The sequence below is a fragment of the Dermochelys coriacea genome, chromosome 3, assembly GCF_009764565.3.
Source record: "Dermochelys coriacea isolate rDerCor1 chromosome 3, rDerCor1.pri.v4, whole genome shotgun sequence".
NCBI lineage: Eukaryota > Metazoa > Chordata > Testudines > Dermochelyidae > Dermochelys > Dermochelys coriacea.
In genome coordinates, this window is record NC_050070.1 from 136435070 (window position 1) to 136457433 (window position 22364).

At 40.1% G+C, this 22364-nt stretch overlaps 1 protein-coding gene across 1 annotated transcript in view; it reads right to left on the minus strand.

Annotated features, from left to right (window-relative positions):
- Positions 1 to 1118: 1118 nt before the first annotated feature.
- Positions 1119 to 22364, minus strand: part of NID1 (nidogen 1) — a 79370-nt gene continuing 58124 nt past the window's right edge. Inside the window, exons 14-20 of the mRNA XM_038397578.2 lie at positions 21891 to 22063; positions 18189 to 18315; positions 11507 to 11678; positions 8818 to 8975; positions 6424 to 6547; positions 5025 to 5137; positions 1119 to 3052 (exon numbers count right to left, since the gene is read on the minus strand). Coding sequence (XP_038253506.1) covers positions 2931 to 3052; positions 5025 to 5137; positions 6424 to 6547; positions 8818 to 8975; positions 11507 to 11678; positions 18189 to 18315; positions 21891 to 22063 — 989 coding nt within the window. The 3' untranslated portion in view covers positions 1119 to 2930. The remainder of the gene's footprint in view (positions 3053 to 5024; positions 5138 to 6423; positions 6548 to 8817; positions 8976 to 11506; positions 11679 to 18188; positions 18316 to 21890; positions 22064 to 22364) is intronic.

Consider the following 22364-nt stretch of genomic DNA (forward strand, 5'->3'; position numbering starts at 1 on the left):
AGCAGTGGACCAAGTTTGGGAACCACTCCCTTAGGATATGTATTGTCTCTGGATATTAGGAGTAGCTGTAATGGTTTAGTATGATTAAACTGCCACTGAAATAAATTGCAAAACTCTTATTGTGTTCATATTTTCAATGTAGCACTCTGTAAATCTGGTTTCACTTTGGGCATCCTGCTGCCGCCCATTCAGAATGTCTAGGCAAACTGTGAAGGTGATTTTTAGATCTTCTCCTGTTTTGTCTTACACACATAAAAACACCTAGGAAATGCCATACAAAACCTCCACTGTCTTATGAGAAAATTAAGATTGAAAAAAGTTAAGCACTCTAAAATCAGAAAATACCAAAGTTAAGACTGTGCAAACTTAATTCTGTCACTCTGTGTCAAGGCATTATTTATATGACCACATACCGGCACCGCAGGACTTCTCCCACACATAAGAAGGCAGTGTTAAGGTTCAACATACAGATTTAACTTTGGTATTTCCTAGTTTAGAGGGTTATTGTTTGGTTTTTTTTTTAAATACAGAGTTATATGATATTTATGACATTCAGACTCCGTGTTATCTTGGAATGGGAGATCCCAAAGGAGATAAGACACCATTCAGGACATGTGTGACAGCCAAAGCAGAACACAGAATAGGTGCCAATAAGTCTTATCAGACCAACCTCTTCATTCAAATTTTTCCTTAAAATATACTTTTTAGATAATCCACTAAAGACAGATGTGTACAATTAAAAAACCTGTATGGCTTTAAGATTGGCTCTTTATCCAATGCCCTATGGGCCAGATCCAAAGCCAACAGAAAAAACTCTCATTGACTACAATAGGCTTTGGATCCGGCCCTGAACTGCATGGTCTAATTTAGACCCTAGTCTTGCGGTTGATTCTGGAATGGCTTTCATTGAAATTGACTTCAATGGAGGTACTTGCAGGCGCCCGGGTGCTCTCGCATGGAGTCAGTTGCGGGATTGAGGCTTTAGGATCAATCAAATCTTGGGAGTCAGGGAGCAAATCTTACTCTGGTCTACACAGTGACCACGTTACGATGCTGCACTAAAATTCACCATAAGAAAATTTAAGAATACAAGACACCACTTGATAGTGCAGGCAAAAGACATTTTTATACAAAAAAATTCTTTATTGGCTGTACTACAAATAGCTGTACAGAGTGTAAACTTTAATGTATCACCTGATATTTGAATAATTTCTGGAGGAACAGTTATTAAGCACCTTCATTTCAGCACATTTTTGGTATTTACAGTTTTAAGACATATTAAAGTATATGAATACAATGAATTAAAAGTTATTAAAAGTTACACAAAAAACGTTAACATTCTATATGGCATTTGATATTTTTGTGATAAATACATAATTAAAAAGGAAATTGTCAGATAGTTCAAGCTCAACATTGGCTCTGTTATAGCAATGTTATAATCTGGAGGAGAACGGCCTCAGTTTTTTTAACTATAGCCTGGGGGTTTTTATTGTAATTTATCACTGTGACCAAGAGATTATAAAGACAGCTATTTAGATACATGACTCTCACAATCACATTTGGTTCTTCTACTGCAGATAAGCTACCCAGCCTGCAGCAGCAGGAGCAAAAGTTAAATCCTGTTCCCAAAAATGGTCTGCTGCAGCAGGGCTTATTAAAGTGTTTTATCATTACAATGTGTAATCTCTTATGAAATCTGTGCTGGATTTTCCTAACTGCTCTGCACGCATTGCTGTCAGTGGAGACACGCTCCATCTCCACACCGATTTCCAGCACAGATGTTTTGCCCTTGCTGTAAATTGTCACATGCACAGGGCTTTTTATTTTATTTTTTTTATAGCCCTGTGAGATTGTCAAAAGTGTTGCCTAACAAATACTCAACTGTCATGGTTGTTCATGGTCTTTAAGAAAAGAAAATATCCAGGTTTGCCACAAAGAAAAAAAATTGGTAGGGCAAAATTGAAGTGTCATTTTCAAGCTTATAAAATAGTATCACAAAAATAGGAAATTTAAGATTTTAAAAAATACTTGACAGTGTCCCTTTAAAAATACAACACCAATCAATCGCCATTCTTTGATGAGTTATGGGAATTGGCATTTGTATCCCAAGTCTCAACTTTGGAGATATCCAAAAGCTATTCAATAAGTGTCCACTAGCAAGACAAAAAATAAACCTCTTTTGGGAAAATCCAGGGAAAATTTCACAATACCCACTAAAGTATTGCTGGTAGTAAGATGATTGCACACAGTATAAAGAGGCAACATGAACCAGTACAGGAGCTATCCCTGTGCTAAAGCACATTGGTTAACTTCCTGTAACATTATCAATAGCCAAAAAGCAAAGGTTTGAGACAGTAGCTTTAACGTATAAAGGCTTTGGCAGCTGAGGGGGATGTATTAAAGCACTGTGGAGTTCATGTTGCCAAGGGATGTTCTCACGCACGCACTGACCATCCTTTGGATGCCAGGCTTACTGCCTAACTGGAAGCTGAATTTGTGACCCAGCTGCACTGATGCTGGGCTACAGCATTCCATTCTCTAGCTGAATCGTTTTGTGCTCCAATGCACAGCACAGTCAGTGGTGCTCAGAATTCCCATCTCTCATGCACATCAGGATTTGAGACACTCCATAAAACACAGTGTACGATAATTTCCCTGGGAGGTTCAGAGCCCAGCACAGGAGCAAATGAGCCCCCAAGCTCCTCTTTAAAGGCAAGAAGGTGATGCTGCAGGGAGTGGGACCCTCCCTGGGCAGCACAGACTTACCTGAATGCCACCATGCTGTGCTATGGTGTATGTGTTGTGGCTTGCCCCCTGTAAGCAGCATGGAGCTTATCTTTGCTGTCTTCATTTTACGCTGATAGCTGTGAACTATTTACAGTACTTTTCCCAAGGGAGACTCTGTTCTAACACATTTCCTGGTTTAGCTCTCAGTTTCTTTCTATACAATCCACTCCAACTGTGTTGTCAGGGCAACGGCAAGAGCGGCCTTCTGGGGTAGCCAGGCATAAATGAGTACAGCCTCCGTTATTCACTGTGCAATAGTTATGCCCTATAAGTGAACAGGAGTTTACATATTAAAAAAGCCTTCCTTCTAGGGTAAACCAGTTCATATAGTAGAAAAACCAGAAACGTTACAGAAAATATAAACCACACCAGAGTTAGGGCTGCAAGTGATATACTTTTGATTTCTGATTGATCAACTTCTGAGTATCATCCCCTCAGTACCCATCAGATACCAAGTACCAATCTGGATATCATGAAATGGAACAAGTGGCAGGTGTCTGGAGTTGGGGATGATGTCACAATGGATGGGGAAAGGTCCACAGGGAGCAGCAGTGATTGCATAGGAAAGGAAAAAAAGGGTTTCTGAGTTTGGTTACAGGCAACATGAAGGACTACACTTAAAAAGTGTATCCAGAACTTTAACTTTCACAGTTAAATAGAATGCAGAGACAGTCACTAAGTGAATGAGTGAACAGAAATAAAGAAAAGGAGAGGACTCTGTCCAGAATCCTAAGAGATGTGATCCAAATAAAGGAGAAAGGGGAGGATGAGGAGCCATTAAAGGAGATGGAGAAGGAGTGTTCAAGCAAAGCAGAATAAGCAAGAAAGAAAGCAGTGTGCACTGGAAGCCAAGGGGAGGAAGTGGAAGAGACAGTATCAAAAGTAGTATATAGACCAAAGATGACGAGGTCACAGAGAAGAAGGTCATTAGTGACAATGTTTCATTTTAGTGGTGAGGGAGCAGCCAGATTTGAGGAGTCTAAGACAGCGAGAGTTAACTGTATATCTCCAGGATTTGAGGGGCAGGGAGTCAGGATGGTATTTAGAGCGGCAAGTTAGATCATGAGATTTTCTTTTTAAAACAGGGACACAAAAACATGTTTGGAGAGAGAGACAGACACCCCCCCGCCCCCGCTATGAAGCAGAACAGAGAAAGCTGGCCATGAAAAAATGTAAACTCACATTTGCTTAGATGGTTAGCTCTGTGGGGCAAGGACTCTCTCTTTGTTATGTATGTACATTGCTTAACACAGTAGGGCCCCAAGGTGCTACCATAATAAAAAACATTTAACACATTTCTCAATGAAGATATCTATATACTCATCCTTTTTTAATCACGCTCTGTGGTAAGTAAGCACCTACATTAAACTACTCAAAATCAATAGCAAAATATCCTTTGAACACAAACTCTGTCACAACCTTGGTCTCAGCTGAGAAGAAAAATCTTACAAATCTAGCATCATTGTAATCCTAAAACCCGAACTTTCTGTCCAAAACCTAGTCTGAATTTGGCCAGAAATAACAAGACTAAACAGTGGCATTAATTCCCAGAGAAACAAAAATTGTTATTTCAAGGATATTAATTTCCTCATCTAATCCTCTAAGCTAAGTATAAAAAAGAAGAGAAATAAAGATTGTTGTTTCTCTGAAAAGAATTACCATGACCATTACCAATTCCCAAGAGGCTTTTCGGACACGTGAATATTTATGGATATAACTTAGAAGCTTAACATTTACATAAGGCGAGAATGACTTTGCCTATTCTACCACCTACTGCTTCTTTAACTCTTCCTTTTTTAAAAACACAGGATTATCGATCCCAGCAGGAAGACTGAGACACTTCTATAGTTATGAATTTAAAATAAAATGAGGCCTAACTAGTGCCCTTGGGGATGGATAAAACATTCTGTTTAGCTGACTGACAATTGTGTGCATTATTAAAAAGATGCTTGAACTGTTTGCATAACGTGGACCCCATCTTAAGAGAGAGTGTCTTGTACATGCACTTGCCCCTGCCATTCATCACTCCGTAACATTCCTATGGAGGTTATAGCAATTGTTTACATGGACAAAGCTGCATTTTTAGCATCCATTCATGTTAAGAGATGGAAACCATGTGACCAGTCTGCTTTCCACTGACCAACAGCAAGTACTCTGTGGGCCACAGCTTGAGAACTGCTGGGTACCTACATTCACATTCTATAGCTCCCCGAGAAACATAGGGATTCTGTGATTACCTTGTGGGCACTGAGCAAAAGCTGTAGTTATTCCATAAAGACGGGCGCGTTTGTGGGGCTGGAAGTTATCGTTCTCTTTTGAAATTGTGCGATCCACAGCTATAACAGCGTCCCTACAGTACACAAAAAGAAAAGTGTAAAGGTGAGCGAGGGCTTTCCCCTAAGATGACCTCAGAAGAAAAATATTGGAAGAGGAAGCACCAGATACCTTTTTACATTTTAACACCCTGCCACCTAGTAATGCTGAATCACTCACAGGCAGACCAGAGAGTAGCTAGTATCCCCAAGCATGAAGAACCCCAGGGTCGGATTTGTTTGATACAGAATCCCACTTCTGTTAGGCAACCCAAATAAGTCACAGCCCTGATTCTGGGGAGCAGAGGGATCTTCTAGTAGCAGGGCAACAGTCTTTTTTGGGGGGAAGGAAAGGTAAACATAGGCCACTCAGTCTGACCGCATCCCTCTAGGAAACAAGTTTATTGGTAATTTAGATACTCTTCTCCCCTACAATATTATTCCTGGCATGGCCACGATGGAATGATCCATTGTTATGGACAATGTTCCACTCCAAGAGAAATCTGACATTCAGAATTAGAAGGGTAGGAGTTCAGCCACTAAGGTGCAGTTGTTGCCTGCTGTCAACAAAAGGCGATGGGTCGGCAGAATGGTGACATTTTCCACTTCCCATTTTTAAATGGCATTCTGAAGTAATATTTCTCAGATATTGGGTTCAACCTTGGAAACTCTTAGTAATGTGAATAGCCCTTACTCCCAAGTAGCCCTGTTGAAATCAGTGGAACTATCTGTTCAAGAGTCTTGCAGATACAGTCTTGGTCACATGTTTATATGGATTAAAAACAAACTACTGGTATTTTAAAAACATTTAGTCTGGAATCTTATCTGCAAATTCCAGTAAAGTCAGCCTAGATCATAATGTGGTAAAGGCTTAAATCACCTGCCTCCAGCAAACAAAAATAAATGTTGTCAACAGCTAAAATGTTTTCTTCTTCTTATTGACTGAACAGTTACATACTAATAAGGATAAGGAGAGCTTCAAATAATCAATTTCTGTCCTAAACATCAAAATAAGTGCTGCTATAAGACGTATTAAACACCCCCTCATATTAAACCTATCCCACTCACATTCAGCATTAAAAGCATCTTGTTAGAGAACAAATTATTAAACTGAGAAAACAGTTAACTAGGAACATTAATACATCCAACTCTAAATTTCCACCACGCCCTGCCTCAGCTGATTGCCCGGAGAGAAAAAAAATAAAATCTCTATAAGGAAGAATAAACTCGCTGCCAAGAGAACAGACGCAGTGAACCTAAGTTTCTACCAGGCAGAAGACCAGACTAAAATACAACTACATAATTTCTTAAACAGATAACCTACCTCCTCCAGTCTGTGTAATATAAATTCTTCCCATAGCTTGTAATACTAAAAGGATACTGGACTCCTTCAAGGATCTTTCGTCGACCAAGCTGATTGGGGTTCATACATTCCACCCTCTTGGTGCCTGTACACAGTAAAACAATTTAGTCTTTGCATATGACAAACAGTTCTTTTTTTTGTGGGGGGGGGGGGGGAGGAGGGGAAGCACAAGGACATAATCAAAAGAGCATGTATAGAGTATAATTTCCTCAAAGTCCTCCTCCCCCCTACCCTGCCAAATTCTTGTCCAGATCACATCTCCTTATGTGCCAAGCACTAAACCTTTTATAAAATGTCTCATTTATTCCTATGTGCCCACTTTGGTAGATCAGTGTTATGCCTGTGGGACGCCATTAGAACGACAGATGAAAGCCCATTCAGGTCCTTGTCTGGATGTTCAGTTGGACTGAAAGATTACAGCAGCAGCTGCTGAAGATTGCCAGGGAAAATTTGTGCATATACGACAAATTTTGCTCATGAAGAGTGTGGGCCTGGCTGTCCTGAAGATTAAAGGATGATTTATCCACAGAAGATTTACAGCCTGGGGAGCAGCAGTGAAAGTTTCTCCACAGTGCCTTGCCAGTATACTGTGACTCTGAGCTGGGGAAAGAGCAATTCTTTGACTCAGAAGGCTGCTGAACCTCAATGCCCATTTAATTCTGTGCCTCTCTGCTGGGGCAACTGGAAGAGTGCTATGGTGCCAATATTGCAAAAAGGCAAGCTGGATGATCTGGCTGACTATAGTCTGGTTAGTCTGACATCAATCCTGGGAAAAGATAATGGAAAAGCTGATAATTATTAAAGAATTAAGAAATAAGAATGGGATAAATGTCAGTCAAAACGGTTTAATGGGAAAATACTTTTTGTCAAAGAAATCCAATTTAATTCTTTCATGAAATTACAAGTTTGGTTGATAAACATAACTGCAAAGATGTAATATGCTTAAGACTTTTGTAAGGCACATGACATTCTCATTAAATATACAATATCAACAGAACACACATTAAATAGATTAAGACAGCTAGTTGACAAATCAAAAAAATTGTTGTCAATGGGGAATTGTCATCAAATGGGGGTGTTTCTAGAAGAGTTCCACAGGGTTTGATTCTAGATCTGATGCTATTCAACTTCATCAGAAATCTGGAAGTAAATATAAAATCACTGCTGATAAAATTTGTGGATGACTCAAAGATTGGCCATATGGTAAATAATGGTAAGGATAGGGCAGTCAAACAGAGCGATATGGTAAGATGTGCCCATTCAAACAAAAAGTGTGTTAATTCATCCAAATGCAAAAGTATATGTCTAGGAACACAGAATTCAGACCACACTATGGAAAGGGGGCTGTATCCTGGGAAGCAGCGACTCTGAAAAGGACTTAGGGGTCATAGTGCACAAGCAACTGATCGTGAGCTCCTGGTGCAATGCTGTGACAAAACAGCCTAATGCAATCCTTGGATGTATAAAAAGGGGAGCAGTGAGGAGGAGCAGAGAGGCGATTTTGCCTTGGTACATGGCATTGGTGAGATCGACACTGGAATATTGCATACAATTCTTTTTCAACATAAAAAGATGTTGAAAAATTGGAGCGGGTGCAGAGAAGAGCCATACACACCCAAAAAAAAAAGATTCAAGGTCTGGAGCAAAATGTCTTCTACTGAGAGACTTAAAGAGATCAATCTGTTTAGCTTATCAAAAAGATAGAGAGGTAACTTTATTTCAGTGTATAAGTACTTTCACAGGGGAGAAAATATTGGATACTAAAGGAGTCTTTAGTGGAGAAAGACATAACAAGTATCAATGGCTGGAAGCTAAAACCAGACAAATTCAAATTAGAAATCAGGCACATGTTTTTAATAGTGTAGATGATTAATCACTGGAACAAGCTACCAAGAGAAGTTGTAGATTCTCTATAACTTGTTGCCTTCAACTGAAGGCTGGATACCTTTCTGGAAGACATGTTTAAGGTCAAACACAAGTTACTGGGCTCATTCAAGGGGTAACTGGATGAAGTTCTACGGCCTTAGACTCTATGAATACCCGATTTCCCATATCAAGGGCTAAATACGGATTAAAGATATACTTGCTTGCAGTAAACACAAAATAAGTCTATAGCAGACCTAGCGCTTTCTCCTTTCAGAACTAAAATCCTTCAGCTTGTAAACCTACTTTTAGTGAATCAGCAATAGTTAATAAATAAAACAGTGGATACTCTGGGGTATGTCTCTCAAGGCTGAGAAAAAATGAAGTCTAAACAACTCAAAGCATTTGCTCATGAGTCATGCTGTGCATCATCGCACTGGTTATCATGTTTAGCCTGTTATGCATTATGAACATTTCAGCACCTCTCCTTACCTGCATCAACCCAGCACAGCATTGAGGAGTAAGTGTCAAATGTCAGACCATTTGGTAATCCCAGATCATCTTTAACAAGAATCCTTCTGTTTGTGCCATCCATGTACGAAGTTTCAATTTTAGGAGCATCTCTGTTCCAGTCAGTCCAGTAAAGATTTCTGAATAGGAAGAAAAGGCAAAAAATTAAAATAACTGATCAATCTGAAGTGATTTTTTTTTTTACATAACGGAAAAAACTTTTAAGAAAACAAAAGAGGAAACAGGGAACATTTAGATAGAATGGCAGAAAGCAGCATATTTGACCTTGATAGAAGATACTGAAGTATAGTGAAGTAGCATCACTTTAAAAAAAAATTCATTTTCTAGCATTGTGTAAGCTCATTTACCAGGTGCCAGAAAAATCCATTTCAACAATACAAAGTCAGTCCAAGTTAAAACAAACCACCTGCCCTGAGGCTGATTAGTGGGAGAATTCAGCACATATGTATGTATTTACTTTAATTCAACATTTTCTTCAGTATAACTTGGAAGAATATTTACCAACAGATCCGAATCAGAGGCAACTTCTCATCAACTAGAGTCAGTTGTCTGAAAAACCTCATGAGACTCAGAGCATTAACTGCTGCTAGTTCAACCTTTCACCCACCGTTTTATTAATACTTTGGATACATTCCCTGAAGCTACCAACTAACATGACAACCCTGCTGAAGTCAATGAGGTTCCACCAGGTACTTGGGTCCACCCATGCAAATCTGTTTGCATGACTGGGAGAGCCTTTAATTATACAACTTACTGGATATACCACATTTTCCATGAAGAGGAAAATTAGTAGCACTACTCCTTTATTTAGTCTTAAATATCTGCATTTTGAGCTGTCATATACATGCTCCTTTCACCAAAAATCTTGTTCAGTTAACCTCTGGAAGGAGGATGACCCTTCCAAAGACTCTCCTTGAGAAATCTAGTCAGGATTCCATGATATATTCCCCAGTTCTCCCTTATGAACATTTCAAATTTTTGTTGCATTGCCTGAGTAGTCCTTGTTCATTACTAATTTTGTTTAGCACAACTTCCTAGAAGTTCATGTGACTGGAAAAAAAACACAACAAAACAATTTTCATTCAGTTGTATTGGAAACTAAGTATTTTGAGCGATATGACTCTTCTTGTTGGCAAACATGTTCCTGGAAAATGGCATTTCGGACAACAGCAGTTTAAGACCCCACATATAAGAGTATGGAAATCAGTTTGTGCCCAACTTACATTATCAATAGTTTATGAGTATTTAAATTAAACATAAAATAATTTTGCATTAAACAGAGGGGCAGAGGGGTCAAGCCTGAATGGTGCTGCAACCCTGTGCATCAGATCATAATGACTTTAGCAGGGAGCTGTGCCCAGCCCTGTGGGACAGGAGCTGCTGGGGCAAGGTGTGTGTGTGGTGGGTGGGCTCACTCTCCAAACCCCCTACCTCTCTTTACTAGGCCTGGATTAGGGTTGTGGTCCCAGGATGCTCAGTGCCCTCTTAGCAAAGTGAGAAGGAGGTGGCAGCAGTGGAGAAGGATAAGAAGGATGCTGGCCTATTGCCCCTTCCTTTCTCATGAATTTGGACCCTGGGAGGGTTGCAAAAAAAGACAAAATGCAGTTGGTGGGTCACCTTACCACACAGTTTGGGAACCACTGGCTTATTTACTACATTGTAATGGGCATTTGTTTTATAACTCTCCTCAAGTCGTATATTGTTTGTTAATGCTGCACACCAGTAATGTGCTGTGAAGGTAATTTGTTATGGAGGTTACTTTATGGATGCAATTTTTATTTTTGTATGCTGCTGAGGATTCAGATAGGAATTTTAAACAATGAAAGAAAGAAACAGAGTCCTAAGAAGACGCTAGGGAAAAATGTGCTAAACCACGAACAAGATGCTACCATAAAATTCATTGGAACGAGTTGGTGTAATAGAACAAAGAGGCACCACTATATAGTGCTCATCCCCTAACATTTGTGACTTGCCTTAGTATTTGTAGTATTCTAGACAGACAACATAATGTGCATAGGACAGTTTAACAAATACCCCAAATAGTAAGAATGAATCTATTTACTTAAGATAAAACTGGCAAGGGTTTAAAGGTAAGCACTATAGCTGAAATGTTTCATGGCACAGATGGATTTTCAAACTTTCGGTAGAGCCTTAGTGTATGTTAGTTAGGAGGCTGTCCCAAGCATAACAGTGTCAGAGAAAACACAACATTGGGTGTAGGTGAAGGAGACAGAGAGAATAAACAGGAAAGGCACTTGGATGATGGTCAGGAGTAGATAAAGGCAGAGATGTAGATAGAGAAGGAGCTAATGCAGTTTTTTGAAAGTCAGCAGAGTACTGGAAATATGGCTGCCATTAAGGAAAAAACAGTAAGAAATGGTTATTCTAATCCAATACTTTATCGAAATGCTAATCGAAATGCATTATTAGTATGCATAGGAAGAAATGCTTCTCATAAGCATTCTGAAAGAAGTTTTTATTTCCAATAAAACACCTAGTAATATATTATTTTATAGGAGGATTTTTGGGACTGAGAAAAGGATATTGAAGCTTTATATCAACAATTGAAGACAGTGTAGAAATGTAGAGGGACTTTCATATACATAAAATGTTCATTAAAAATAAATGTGTCTATAAAATATTTATATACCCTCTCACAGAATCTGTTACTATGGCTCTGGGGTTCACCAGACCAGTGTTAAACAGCACTCGGCGCTGGCTACCATCCAGCCTGGCCACTTCTATTCTATCGAGGTGAGAGTCAGTCCAGAAAACATTGCGACCGAGATGATCTATTGCTATTCCTTCAGGACTTCCCAAGTCTGGAACAGAACAAAGAAAATAAAACACCAAACAATAAGTTTGTTTCCTAATATAGTTATACTAAACACTTAACTCTTATTCCAGCTTGAGCAGCAATGTTTCCATTAAGTAATTTTCCTAATGTCTGTTCAATCACAATTAAGGCCAACAAACCATTTTATATAGAGTATGTTAACCTGTTACAAGAGGAATACAAGTTGTACCTTACAAAATATAAAAATAGTAACTTGTTATTAAGGCACGCACTTCTACAAAAGAGATCTTTAATTGGCACCTGAAAGAAAGCAAATCTAATTGCTAGAGAGAACAACAAAAGTGACTAGTTTATTTCCTATTGATCGTAGAGAAAATTAAAGGACGTGCAAGTAGTTTAGGCTTGATGTCAATGGGGCTCTTCGTAGGCTCAGGGATCAATCCAAATGGCACATCTCACAGGAACTGGGGCCCAGGTCAGTGGCAGTCAAGAACAATATACGGGTTTCCTGTGCTAATCACTAGACACTGCTGCCTCCCATAGAACACAAGCTGAAGTCACGGTTTAAACCTACTATAAATGTTTTGTTAACAATTCAATAGGGTTACACAACTTCTAAGTTGATATTTCCATAGATTTTTCTGTTAATTTTAAAATACACCAGAAGCCCATGAATCAGCGGAGGGACTCCAATTGATTTTAATGGGCTTTAGATCAGCCCTATGGGCTACTAGGGGAGAATTCCATGAAAGGGATAAAATTCTCAATTAAATTCTGAAGGCTGTTTAGAATAATTTCTATAGAACCTAATAAACTTCTGGTGGTTTCATCCTTACTGAATTTTATAGGACTTTTTCAAAAATGGCTGTAACAAAAACCTACTCAAATTTAGAATTACAAGAATATGCCAAATAATTAGAACAAAGGGAGGTACATACTGTATTTGAAATTTAGGAAACAAAGAACAAAAATCAAGAAAAAACCCACCACAATTCTTTGTCCCACAACATCCAGCTTTATATTGTGTTGTCAGGACCTGCTTCCTCCAGTATGCCAATAACAGAGCTCCATTAGTCTGGAGCATGAAGCTGGCTTAGAAGGGTCAGGTGACTGTGTCCTTTCTGAAGGATGCACAATTCTATCATACTGACTATTTCAAATATGAGATGCCAATGGACCTACTTAATTTTTTTTTAATTCATATTTAGGAGTCACTTCTCACCCTGATAATTGCACAAATTCTAACCCAAGGGCTTGTCTACCTACAAAAGTAACTATATCAATGCACCTAAATTGATATAGTCTCCTAGTGTGGACACAGTTATACCAGTATAGTTTATTCCCATACTAGAAGTGAACTATACTAGTTTAAGGCACTTTTATTATCTGTATATCTGCACTAGGGTTTCAACTGGGATAATTATTTTTTGTTAAAAAAAAAAAACGAACCGAAAACATCACAACTTTATCCAAAGTAGTAATGTTAATACAAAAATAGGTGTGTAGTGCTGACTTAAGAAGAAGAATGGCTGGCAGGGAAACAAACACTGTTGCTCATCAGTATTGAAATTATTCTATCCTCTTGGAAAACAAAATGGTCTTTGCAAAGATCTGGGGCGGGCTTACAAATCTTTAAAGTATGTCAGTACAAAAGGAGAAGAAACAACGCATCATTCTGAAAGCTATAGTCTTGTACTGATTACAATTTAAATACATCATAATATTTAAAAATGTAATCAAGTTTAACAATCAGCCTCCAAAGTGCTAATAGAATTAACCCTAGATGGAATTTAGATTCAATTCTGTGTTTTGCAGAGGGATTTTGTTTTGAACATGTTTTAGTAAACTGTATGTGCATAATTTTTCTTGGACAGTTATCTGTTCCAAAAGCAACAGGAAATAGCAGACAATGACCTATTACTCTGGTCCCAGTGATTTCTCACTCAAAATCATAGAAGGAGAAACAAATACTTTAAAAATATAAATAAAAAGGCATATTAAAGTTTCTTGTACTCAGCCAGCACAAAAATTTGCTCTACAGTTTTTAGGACACATAGGTCCACAGAGAAGAATGGGCTGCCCACAAACTGAAACTAAATGTAAATAGAATCCCACTTCAGGCTAATTCCAGAGGTATAAACTCTGAATGAACCAATAAGGAAAGATTGCATGGGGTTGTTTCAAAAGTGTCATAATGTCCCTTCATAAAAAGAACAGGAGTACTTGTGGCACCTTAGAGACTAACAAATTTATTTGAGCATAAGCTTTCGTGGGCTACAGCCCATGTCATCGAATGCACAGAATGGAACATACAGTAAAAAGATAGATATATACATACAGAGAACATGAAAAAGTGGAGTAAGAGGCTAATTAATTAAGATGAGCTATTATCAGCAAGTGTCTAAATGGGCCATCTTGATTATCACTACAAACGTTTTTTTCTCCTGCTGATAATAGCTCATCTTAATTAATTAGTCTCTTACTCCACTTTTTCATGTTCTCTGTATGTGTATATAGATATATAGATATAGATAGATATATACTTATTCTTACTATATGTTCCATTCTATGCATCTGATGAAGCTGTAGCCCACAAAAGCTTATGCTCAAATAAATCTGTTAGTCTCTAAGGTGCCACAAGTACTCCTTTTCTTTTTGCAGATACAGACTAACATGCCTGCTACTCTGAAACCTGTCCCTTCATGAAAATCATCTGTCAGGGAAACTTTCAAATGCAGAACTACACTCCCCATTTCTGAATTTCAAAGAAAGATTAAATGAAATGAATTGAGTTTGTCTATTCATTTTCACATTTATTCATTATTCAGCCAGTAAATGAGTCTTGTATTTCTCAACCCAAACTGGATTCCTGGGGAGAAACACTTGGGCAAATCACTAGGTGGGAATTTAAAAAAAACGGACACTGTGATTATCCTAATAAGAGTTACATTGGACCATAATCAGCAGAAGCTACATTGCCTTATCTAGGTATGTAACTTATTTGGGTCACAAATCGTGTGTGTGTGTGTGTGCGCGTGTGTGCGTATAAGCAAGCACATGTGTGTTCATGTTGGATGAGTGGGAATGACCACCCACTCCAAGACTGAAATCTGCAAAGAACTGATCAAGGTGTAACAAGCAAATGTAAATTAGATTCCTCTCCCACCCCCAAATCATGCTTCTATATCCTTTCATTTCTTGCTGAGGTCAGCAGGCAGTGGGAGCTGCCTCATGTGGGGTGGAGAGTCTCTCTCCCATCCCCAGGCACTGAACAGGAGGACTGCCGACTCCGATGGTCTATTAGTCTATTGGTCCAAATAGGAGAGGGTAGTGGGTTAGAGATCTGCTACCAGTGGTTTCCAGGAGTCCTTCCTCCCTGGCACAATTCTATTTTGAGCTGTCAGCCAGGAGATTTAAAGAGGCTGTGTGTGGCCTGAAGTAAATGTCTTTCCTGGCTGGCTAGCCAGAGGGAAACTTGGCCCCTGCTAGCATGTGTAAGGGAATATATTAAGCAGGTTCTGTGCATCTCCTCCCCCACCTCACTAGTCACTCCTAGTGCCATGATTTCAGTACATCAGTACTGGAGTCAGGCTGGACACAGTCCCAGGCTCTGCACACATGTAAGGCTTATATGATTTAATATGATTTAAACAACTGCAGCAGAGGGGAAGTTCCCTGGGCGGAGCAGCCCTGCAGCTGCGGAGCTCAGGAAACTTGTAGCCTCGGGAGGCTGTCCAGCTGCAGAGGCAAATGAGAGCTTGATGGAGCCCCGTACCAAAACATGCCCCTGCAAAGCAAACAAATTCCAATCACAAGAACATGAACAAAGAAATAAATGTTCAATACGAAAACAAACTGCAAACCGAACAAGGGAGCTGCAGCACACAGAAAGGAGATAAAAACAGGAAAACCTCAGGGTCTTCTGAAAGACTAGGAGTAGTGGCTCTGCAATTTTGAATTTGAATTTTGGCTAGCAAAGCACACCATGTAAATGCCCATTTAAACACTTGAGCAAGTAGTCAACACCTTAGTGTTCTGTTTTGATTCCATGATATAATGCAGCTGATAGACAGAAAATTAAGAACACCACTGCTTTAGCACAATGGTTCTCAAACTTTTGTACTGGTGACACTTTCACATAGCAAGACTCTGAGTGCACCCCCCCCCTTATAAATTAAAAACACTTTTTTATATATTTTACACCATTATAAATGCTGGAGGCAAAGTGGGGTTTGGGGTGGAGGCTGACAGCTTGCGACCCCCCATGTAATAACCTTGCGACCCCCTGAGGGATCCCGACCCTCAGTTTGAGAACCCCTGTTTTAGCATCACTTCACAAGTACTTGATTTGTCACAATCTGCACCAGCAATAAGGGCAACAGAAGGCCTGAATGAATCTTTAGACACTTTTTGCTTCCACAGCAGACAAAAGACATGGAAGATTACCTGATAACGCAACATTGTTATGACAAACCACCTATGGGCTTGAAGTACTGATCACATAGGCTTTCAACCCTTCACGATATAGTATTAAATGGCTCTACAATATACTACACACTGCAAGGAAGAGGGAAGATGTGAAACAAATACAATTCTCATTAAATGAAGTCACAGGTTCTCTGAAAAGTCACTACAATATATACATAATCCACTATCAATAAGAATGATATGGGTCAACATTTCTATTTTATGCTTCCCTCCCCTGCTAACTTATTCACACACAAGCAAAAAGAGCTTTGTTCTGAGGTGTTCTTAGAGATAAACGGAATGGAAAGTAGTAGTCCTTTCACCAACCCCTTTGTAGCTGGATGGGCACAGACTCACTATAAATGTTTAGAATATGTCTTTGAGGTTAGTTTTATCAGAATTGATAGAGAGTCTTGTGAGCATTTCAGACATTAGGCCCTTAGGAGGCCCAAGGCATGGTTCTACTCTTAGAGGATAGACAGGGAACCTATTCCCTTCCCCTAACAGTACCCACTCAGCAAGCAACACAACATGACTGCGTCCACTTCTTGAGCACAAAGCAGGGGAAGACCCATTCCGCTCTGCTTGTGTGAGAACCCTGGAATCAAGTATAATTATAGAAATGGTTTTACACTGTAAAATTATGCATTCAGTAATAATTTTGAATGTTTTAATATTTATTGCTGTATACGTTCTGTTTGTATTTTTGTTAATATTTGCATCAGTTATGGAAGTAGAGAAATGGGAGCTGCCTCCTTAAAAACAGGGTAAGTGTATGTGATGTACGTGATGGAGTGTGTCCTTGCAAAGACTTGTGAGCAGATTGCTGAGATCTGCATGCAGCTCAAGAGTAGGGAAGACCCAGCCCACAGGAAGCTCCCTAAACAAAGGATCAGGCAGGGCAAGGTATTATATCCTTTAGGAAACTACAGCCTCATCACTGAAGGTGTGACACTAGCAGAACTGCCCTTGCAGCCTCTACATACCAGCTAGATAGACAATTCTGGGCAGAATGCCCCATGTTCGTGTCTTTTGCACAGCTGTATCAGTTGTGCTTGCTGAGCAGTCTAGCACTTGCACCCAGGGAGTACAACACTTTCCTTTGCCTTATGCAGAGATAATGCCCCCTAAAATCACCACTGTTGTGGAAGTGCAAGCTGCCCATCCCTCTACTGCCTCAAGAGTCTTAATTTAGCCCAAACTGGCATTGATCTCTAACAAGTGAATGAAGTACCCTTTAATTCCAATAGAAATAAACCTCAGATGGAGATACTTATTAAAAAACAGGACAAATGAAAGCAGATACACAGAAAATAAAATTTTAAATGAGTACTGTTTTGCTAAATTGACTCCCCTCCCCAAATCTGTTTATAATGAGTTAATAGGCACGAGGTTTGTTTTGCTACGTACTGCAGAAGTATAAGCACAGTTTAGCACTGTGACTGCTGAACAATCCATTATACTTCATGATGAAAGTTTGTGGAAAGGTAGTTTATGATGATATACAATAGCCCATACCTATTACTACAAACTGCTGGGGACCTGTCCTAGCTCTTGTGATGGCAGGCCCATTAGAAAGGCTTACTTCATCCTTCAAATCTCTCCTGCTGAGAAGCCTACAAAAAAACTCAACAATAATTAGGTAGGCGGTGTGAGGTGAGTGTTGCTCATTACCCAGATCATAATCATCTCCGTTACCTTGTGCTCCCCTCAACATGTTCGATGTATTCACCTGTAGTCACTTGCCTTATACATAGATTGTAAGTTCTTTGGGGCAGGGACTGTGTTTTTGTTCTGTTTGTACAATGCCTAGCACAATGGTGCTGGGGCCACTAGGTGCTCCCGCATTACAAGTAATAATAAAATAGACAGGTTTTTTAAATGTAAAGATTTTTAAAACCTAAGATTATCCAATCACTTTGATTTCTGCCAATTTGATCTCCCTTTAAACACTCTAGCCTTGCAGCAGTCAGAGTAAGCCATTGGATGGTAAGTGCAGATTGGTGTATCCAAGTCTTTATACTCCCTGCTGGAAATGAATCTATGAAGCAGAAACCGATATTGCTACCTGTTTTGATGATGGTTGTTGGCTCTCCACCATGCAAACTGGCTCTACTGATGGAAGGGCCACTGATCTCTGTCCAGTAAACCATCTTGTCCATGCAGTCATATGCAACTCCAATAACAACTCTGTCCTGTAAGTCAACAAGTGAATAATTACAGCTCATACTAAACAACAGTTCTAAAGCTAGAAAGAATGGCTTAGGGGGTCTAAGCATCAGACTCTATGCAGGGCCAGAGTTAAGAATAAGGGCCCAGCAGGCAAATGAACAGAGGGGCCCTGATGGGGTCAGGTCATGAAGGAGAGCTATAGAGGCAGGTGGGAGGTGGGTGGCCAGGAGGAGCAGAGTTACAGCAGTTGGGGAAGTAGTTAGTGCAAGTGAGAAGCTGCTGCACCCCCACCCCCACCCCAGTCCGGACTGCAGTCTGGCCAGAGGATGCCCTCTTCACTCATCTAAAAAAGGAAATAATTGTGATCCCTCCATCTCATGACCGTCATCCTGACTCCACAAATCAAGGCTGGACTGGCAGGCACAGGCATTCTGGGAATTATCTTTGCAATAGCCCACAAAACTTTTAATCAAAACTCCTTTAATTAATCAAGCCTTTAATGAATCATTTCCAATTCTGTTACATACACAGAGACCTACTGAGAGTTAGTGCTGAATTTTGTGGATAGTTCCAATAGCCTCCTTTGCAATGACTGATGCAGTCTCTTTGCCTTTTACTTATTTTCTCCTTTTCCATTTTATTTTTCTTTCAAGAATCTTGATATTTCCCTCCACACTTTTCAGTGTTTTTCCTTCAGATTAATTTTTCCTTATCTCCCTCTTTCCCACATTCTTTCATGAGTACCTCTTTCCTGTCACTCTTTGTTTTTCTCTCATCTTCCTCCTTACTCTTTCCTTAACTTCTCTTCTTTCTGTCTCATCTTTCTTTCCTTCCATTACCTTAAATTTTCTCCCTTCTGTCACATCCAGTACCTACTCACACCCAACACACACTCTGCCACTAGATTCTAGAACACCCAGCCACCAATATACTCATTCACCCAACCACATTTCATCCACCCATTATTCACACCTTCTCTCCCCAACATACCTATGCACCCACTGCTTCCTGGATGTAACCACCACCACCATCACCCCTGTCCATCATGCACCCACATTGTACTGTGGGTGCCTCCCACACTCGCATGTGCCAACTCCTCACCCTGTCTATTAGACACATACACACCATGAATCCGTTCCTCACTCATTCAAGTGCTAGGGCCCTCTAGTGGTGTCCCCACAATCTACTCTCCCAATGCTGGGGCTCTCAGGCAGCCCTTATACAGAGTCTGTTCTCTTCCTCCTGTACCCTACATTCCTTTGACGTGTGGTATGCAACATTTAGTTGCCTCCTGCCACTAACCCACATACACAAGGTGGCTGCATTTCATTGGTGCTTGAGCATGTAGTTTGTGAACCACTTTGTATGAATGGTACTATATTGAAATGTAATTTATTAAATTAAAACTGTATTTTTTTAATACATGAACTATTCTTATTTAAAATAAACCACAACATTTCCTCTTCCTGAGAAAGTCAGTGGACAAAAAGATTTAAGACTCTTTAAGACTTGCAAAAGAAAGCAGAACCTAAAGAGCACACATTTAGATTTAAAAAATCCTTATCATAGCAATTGGATGGGACTTTTAGTCTGACACTCCTCATTTTGTATGGATTCCTGAGTCTGTCTCTTGTGATGCCTTAGTAAGATAAGATTCTGGCAGAATGGAATAGTACAGAGAGTCAAGCAACCCCTTAACAAGGCATTTCAAAAACATCCATTAAAACGAGATTTATTTATGCCTGGTGTTCTTGACCATGCGGTCAGACAATAGGTCGCAGGGTGATCAGAGTGTTTGCGTGTTGCAACATGCTGTTTCTGCTTGACATTTACACAAATCTCTCTATAATTTAGAAACTGGGATTAAAAAAAAATCCCAGCTATCGTCAGTATAAAGGAAAAAGGTCGGAAAAGTTTAATTAATGATTAAACTAAGAGTTAATCTTATCTATGAAGGTTTTCACTGGAGTTTCTCTTTTAAATTATTTTATTCAGACCAGACAGAAGGAGCCACCAGGAATTTCCAGTTCTGCTTATACATCAGCCTGACTGCCCAAGTTTGTACTGGGGCTGATATACAACATCAATTTATTATTGTATAGAATCTTCATACAATAGATAATGGACCCAATTCTACTCTTACATCAGGGAAATCCTACTGACATTACTCACTGAGTTGCACCAGTGTAACTGAAATCAGTATTTGGCCTACAAAGAATACCCAATAAATACAAAAGTACAACAATTACAACACCGGGTTCTGGTAGCCACTCTATAACGGGGGCTGGGACGAAAGGGGTAATGCCAAGTGTCAGGAAGAACAAATGAACGTGCTGAAGTTGGGTAGCTCAAGGAATCAGATCATATCATTTAACAGAGTTAAGAGCAGTGGTGGGCAACCTGTGGCCCGTGGGCTGCACGCAGACCGTCAGGGTAATAATTGACACTTCAGATGTCAAACTTGTCTGTCCCCTCTCCAGGTCTGGTCCCTGTGGGTGGTAAGTCCTTTCCCCACATTCTTTCCCACTGTTTGGAAAAAGCCTCTTCTCATCAAATGACTCCCTGATGCTTTTCAAATCCCATCCTCTTTTCCAAGGCCTGTGACTCTTAACCAATGGTGGGCAACCTGCAGCCAGTCAGGGTAATCTGCTGTTAGGCCGCCAGACAGTTTGTTTACATTTGCACGGCTGCCCACAGCTCCCAGTGGCCACGGTTTGCCGTTCCCAGCCAATGGGAGCTGTGGCAGTGGCGCAGGCCACAGTGACATACTGGCCTCTGCTTCCTGCAGCTCCCATTGGCTGGGAAGAGTGAATCGCGGCCACTGGGAGCTGCGGGTAGCCATGCAAATGTAAACAAACTGTCTGGTGGCCCAACAGCAGATTACCCGGACGGGCCGCACAGGCCGCAGGTTGCCCATCCCTGGTTAAGAGTCACAGGCCATGGAAAAGAGGATGGGATTTGAAAAGCATCAGGGAGTTATTTGATAAGAAGAGGCTTTTTCCAAACAGTGGGAAAGAATGTGGGGAAAGGATTTACCACCCACAGGGACCAGACCTGGAGAGGGGACAGACAAGTTTAACATCTGAAGTGATTAGGGAACTGACTGGAGAACAGGGTGAGATTAAGACAGATGGCAGGAGGAGAAAAGACAGAAACTCAATGGAAAACTTTTAAGAATAATATGGAGTTTTATACTGGAGGCTGCAGTGGACAGGAAGCCAATGAAAGCCATGAGTCTGGGGATGAGGTGTTCCCACATATGAGCTATAAGAGGTTTTTTGGACATAAAAGAGACACAAGATTTATTCATGATGAAAAGCTAAACTGCTGTGTGAACCTTTCCTTTAGTGTAAATAACTCTTTCTATAGCCTCAGGATTCTTTATTACTGATATAAATAATTTCAATAAGAGTCAGAAGATACCAAATTTGTGTGGAGCACAGGTAAATTTGGGACTAAAATGAGTAAGTCCTTCAATGTAAGGGAGATTTGAGAGGGTTTCCCCTGTAAACAAGGTCCATAATCTGTCTCTTCAGTGACCAAGAGGACATTTTTTCCCTAAGCATCAGTGGCTATAGGAGGTACAATAGATACTCACTGGAACATGCAGTAAAGCTTTTGCATCAGTTTTCTTCATATTATTTTCCACCAGTGGGACGTGTTCAATCTTTCCACTTTGGGCAAAGAGTAAGTGTGTTCCTGGGGGCAGAGGAATTGAATCTGGTCGAACAGAGGGCCCAATAACAACAGGAGGAGCAGATGTGCTCAGACCTTGGTGACAGATGACGAAAAGCAGATGAAAAAGTCAGTTCATGTAAATACAACAAAGCAAGCCATTAATACATAATTACAGACATCTTAGAAAGAAATAGCACTATAAATGGATAGTAACAAGAAAGGTAGTACAACAGATATTATACAGCTTCTGAATTTTTCTTGCATATGGTGCTGTGATCGAGTGTGTTATAACTAAGGCTGCGAGTGTGTCACGGAGATCATGGATTCCGTGATTTTCTGTGACTTCTGCGCCTGGCTCAGGGGCAGCTCAGGCAGCCCCTGCGCCAGTCGTACT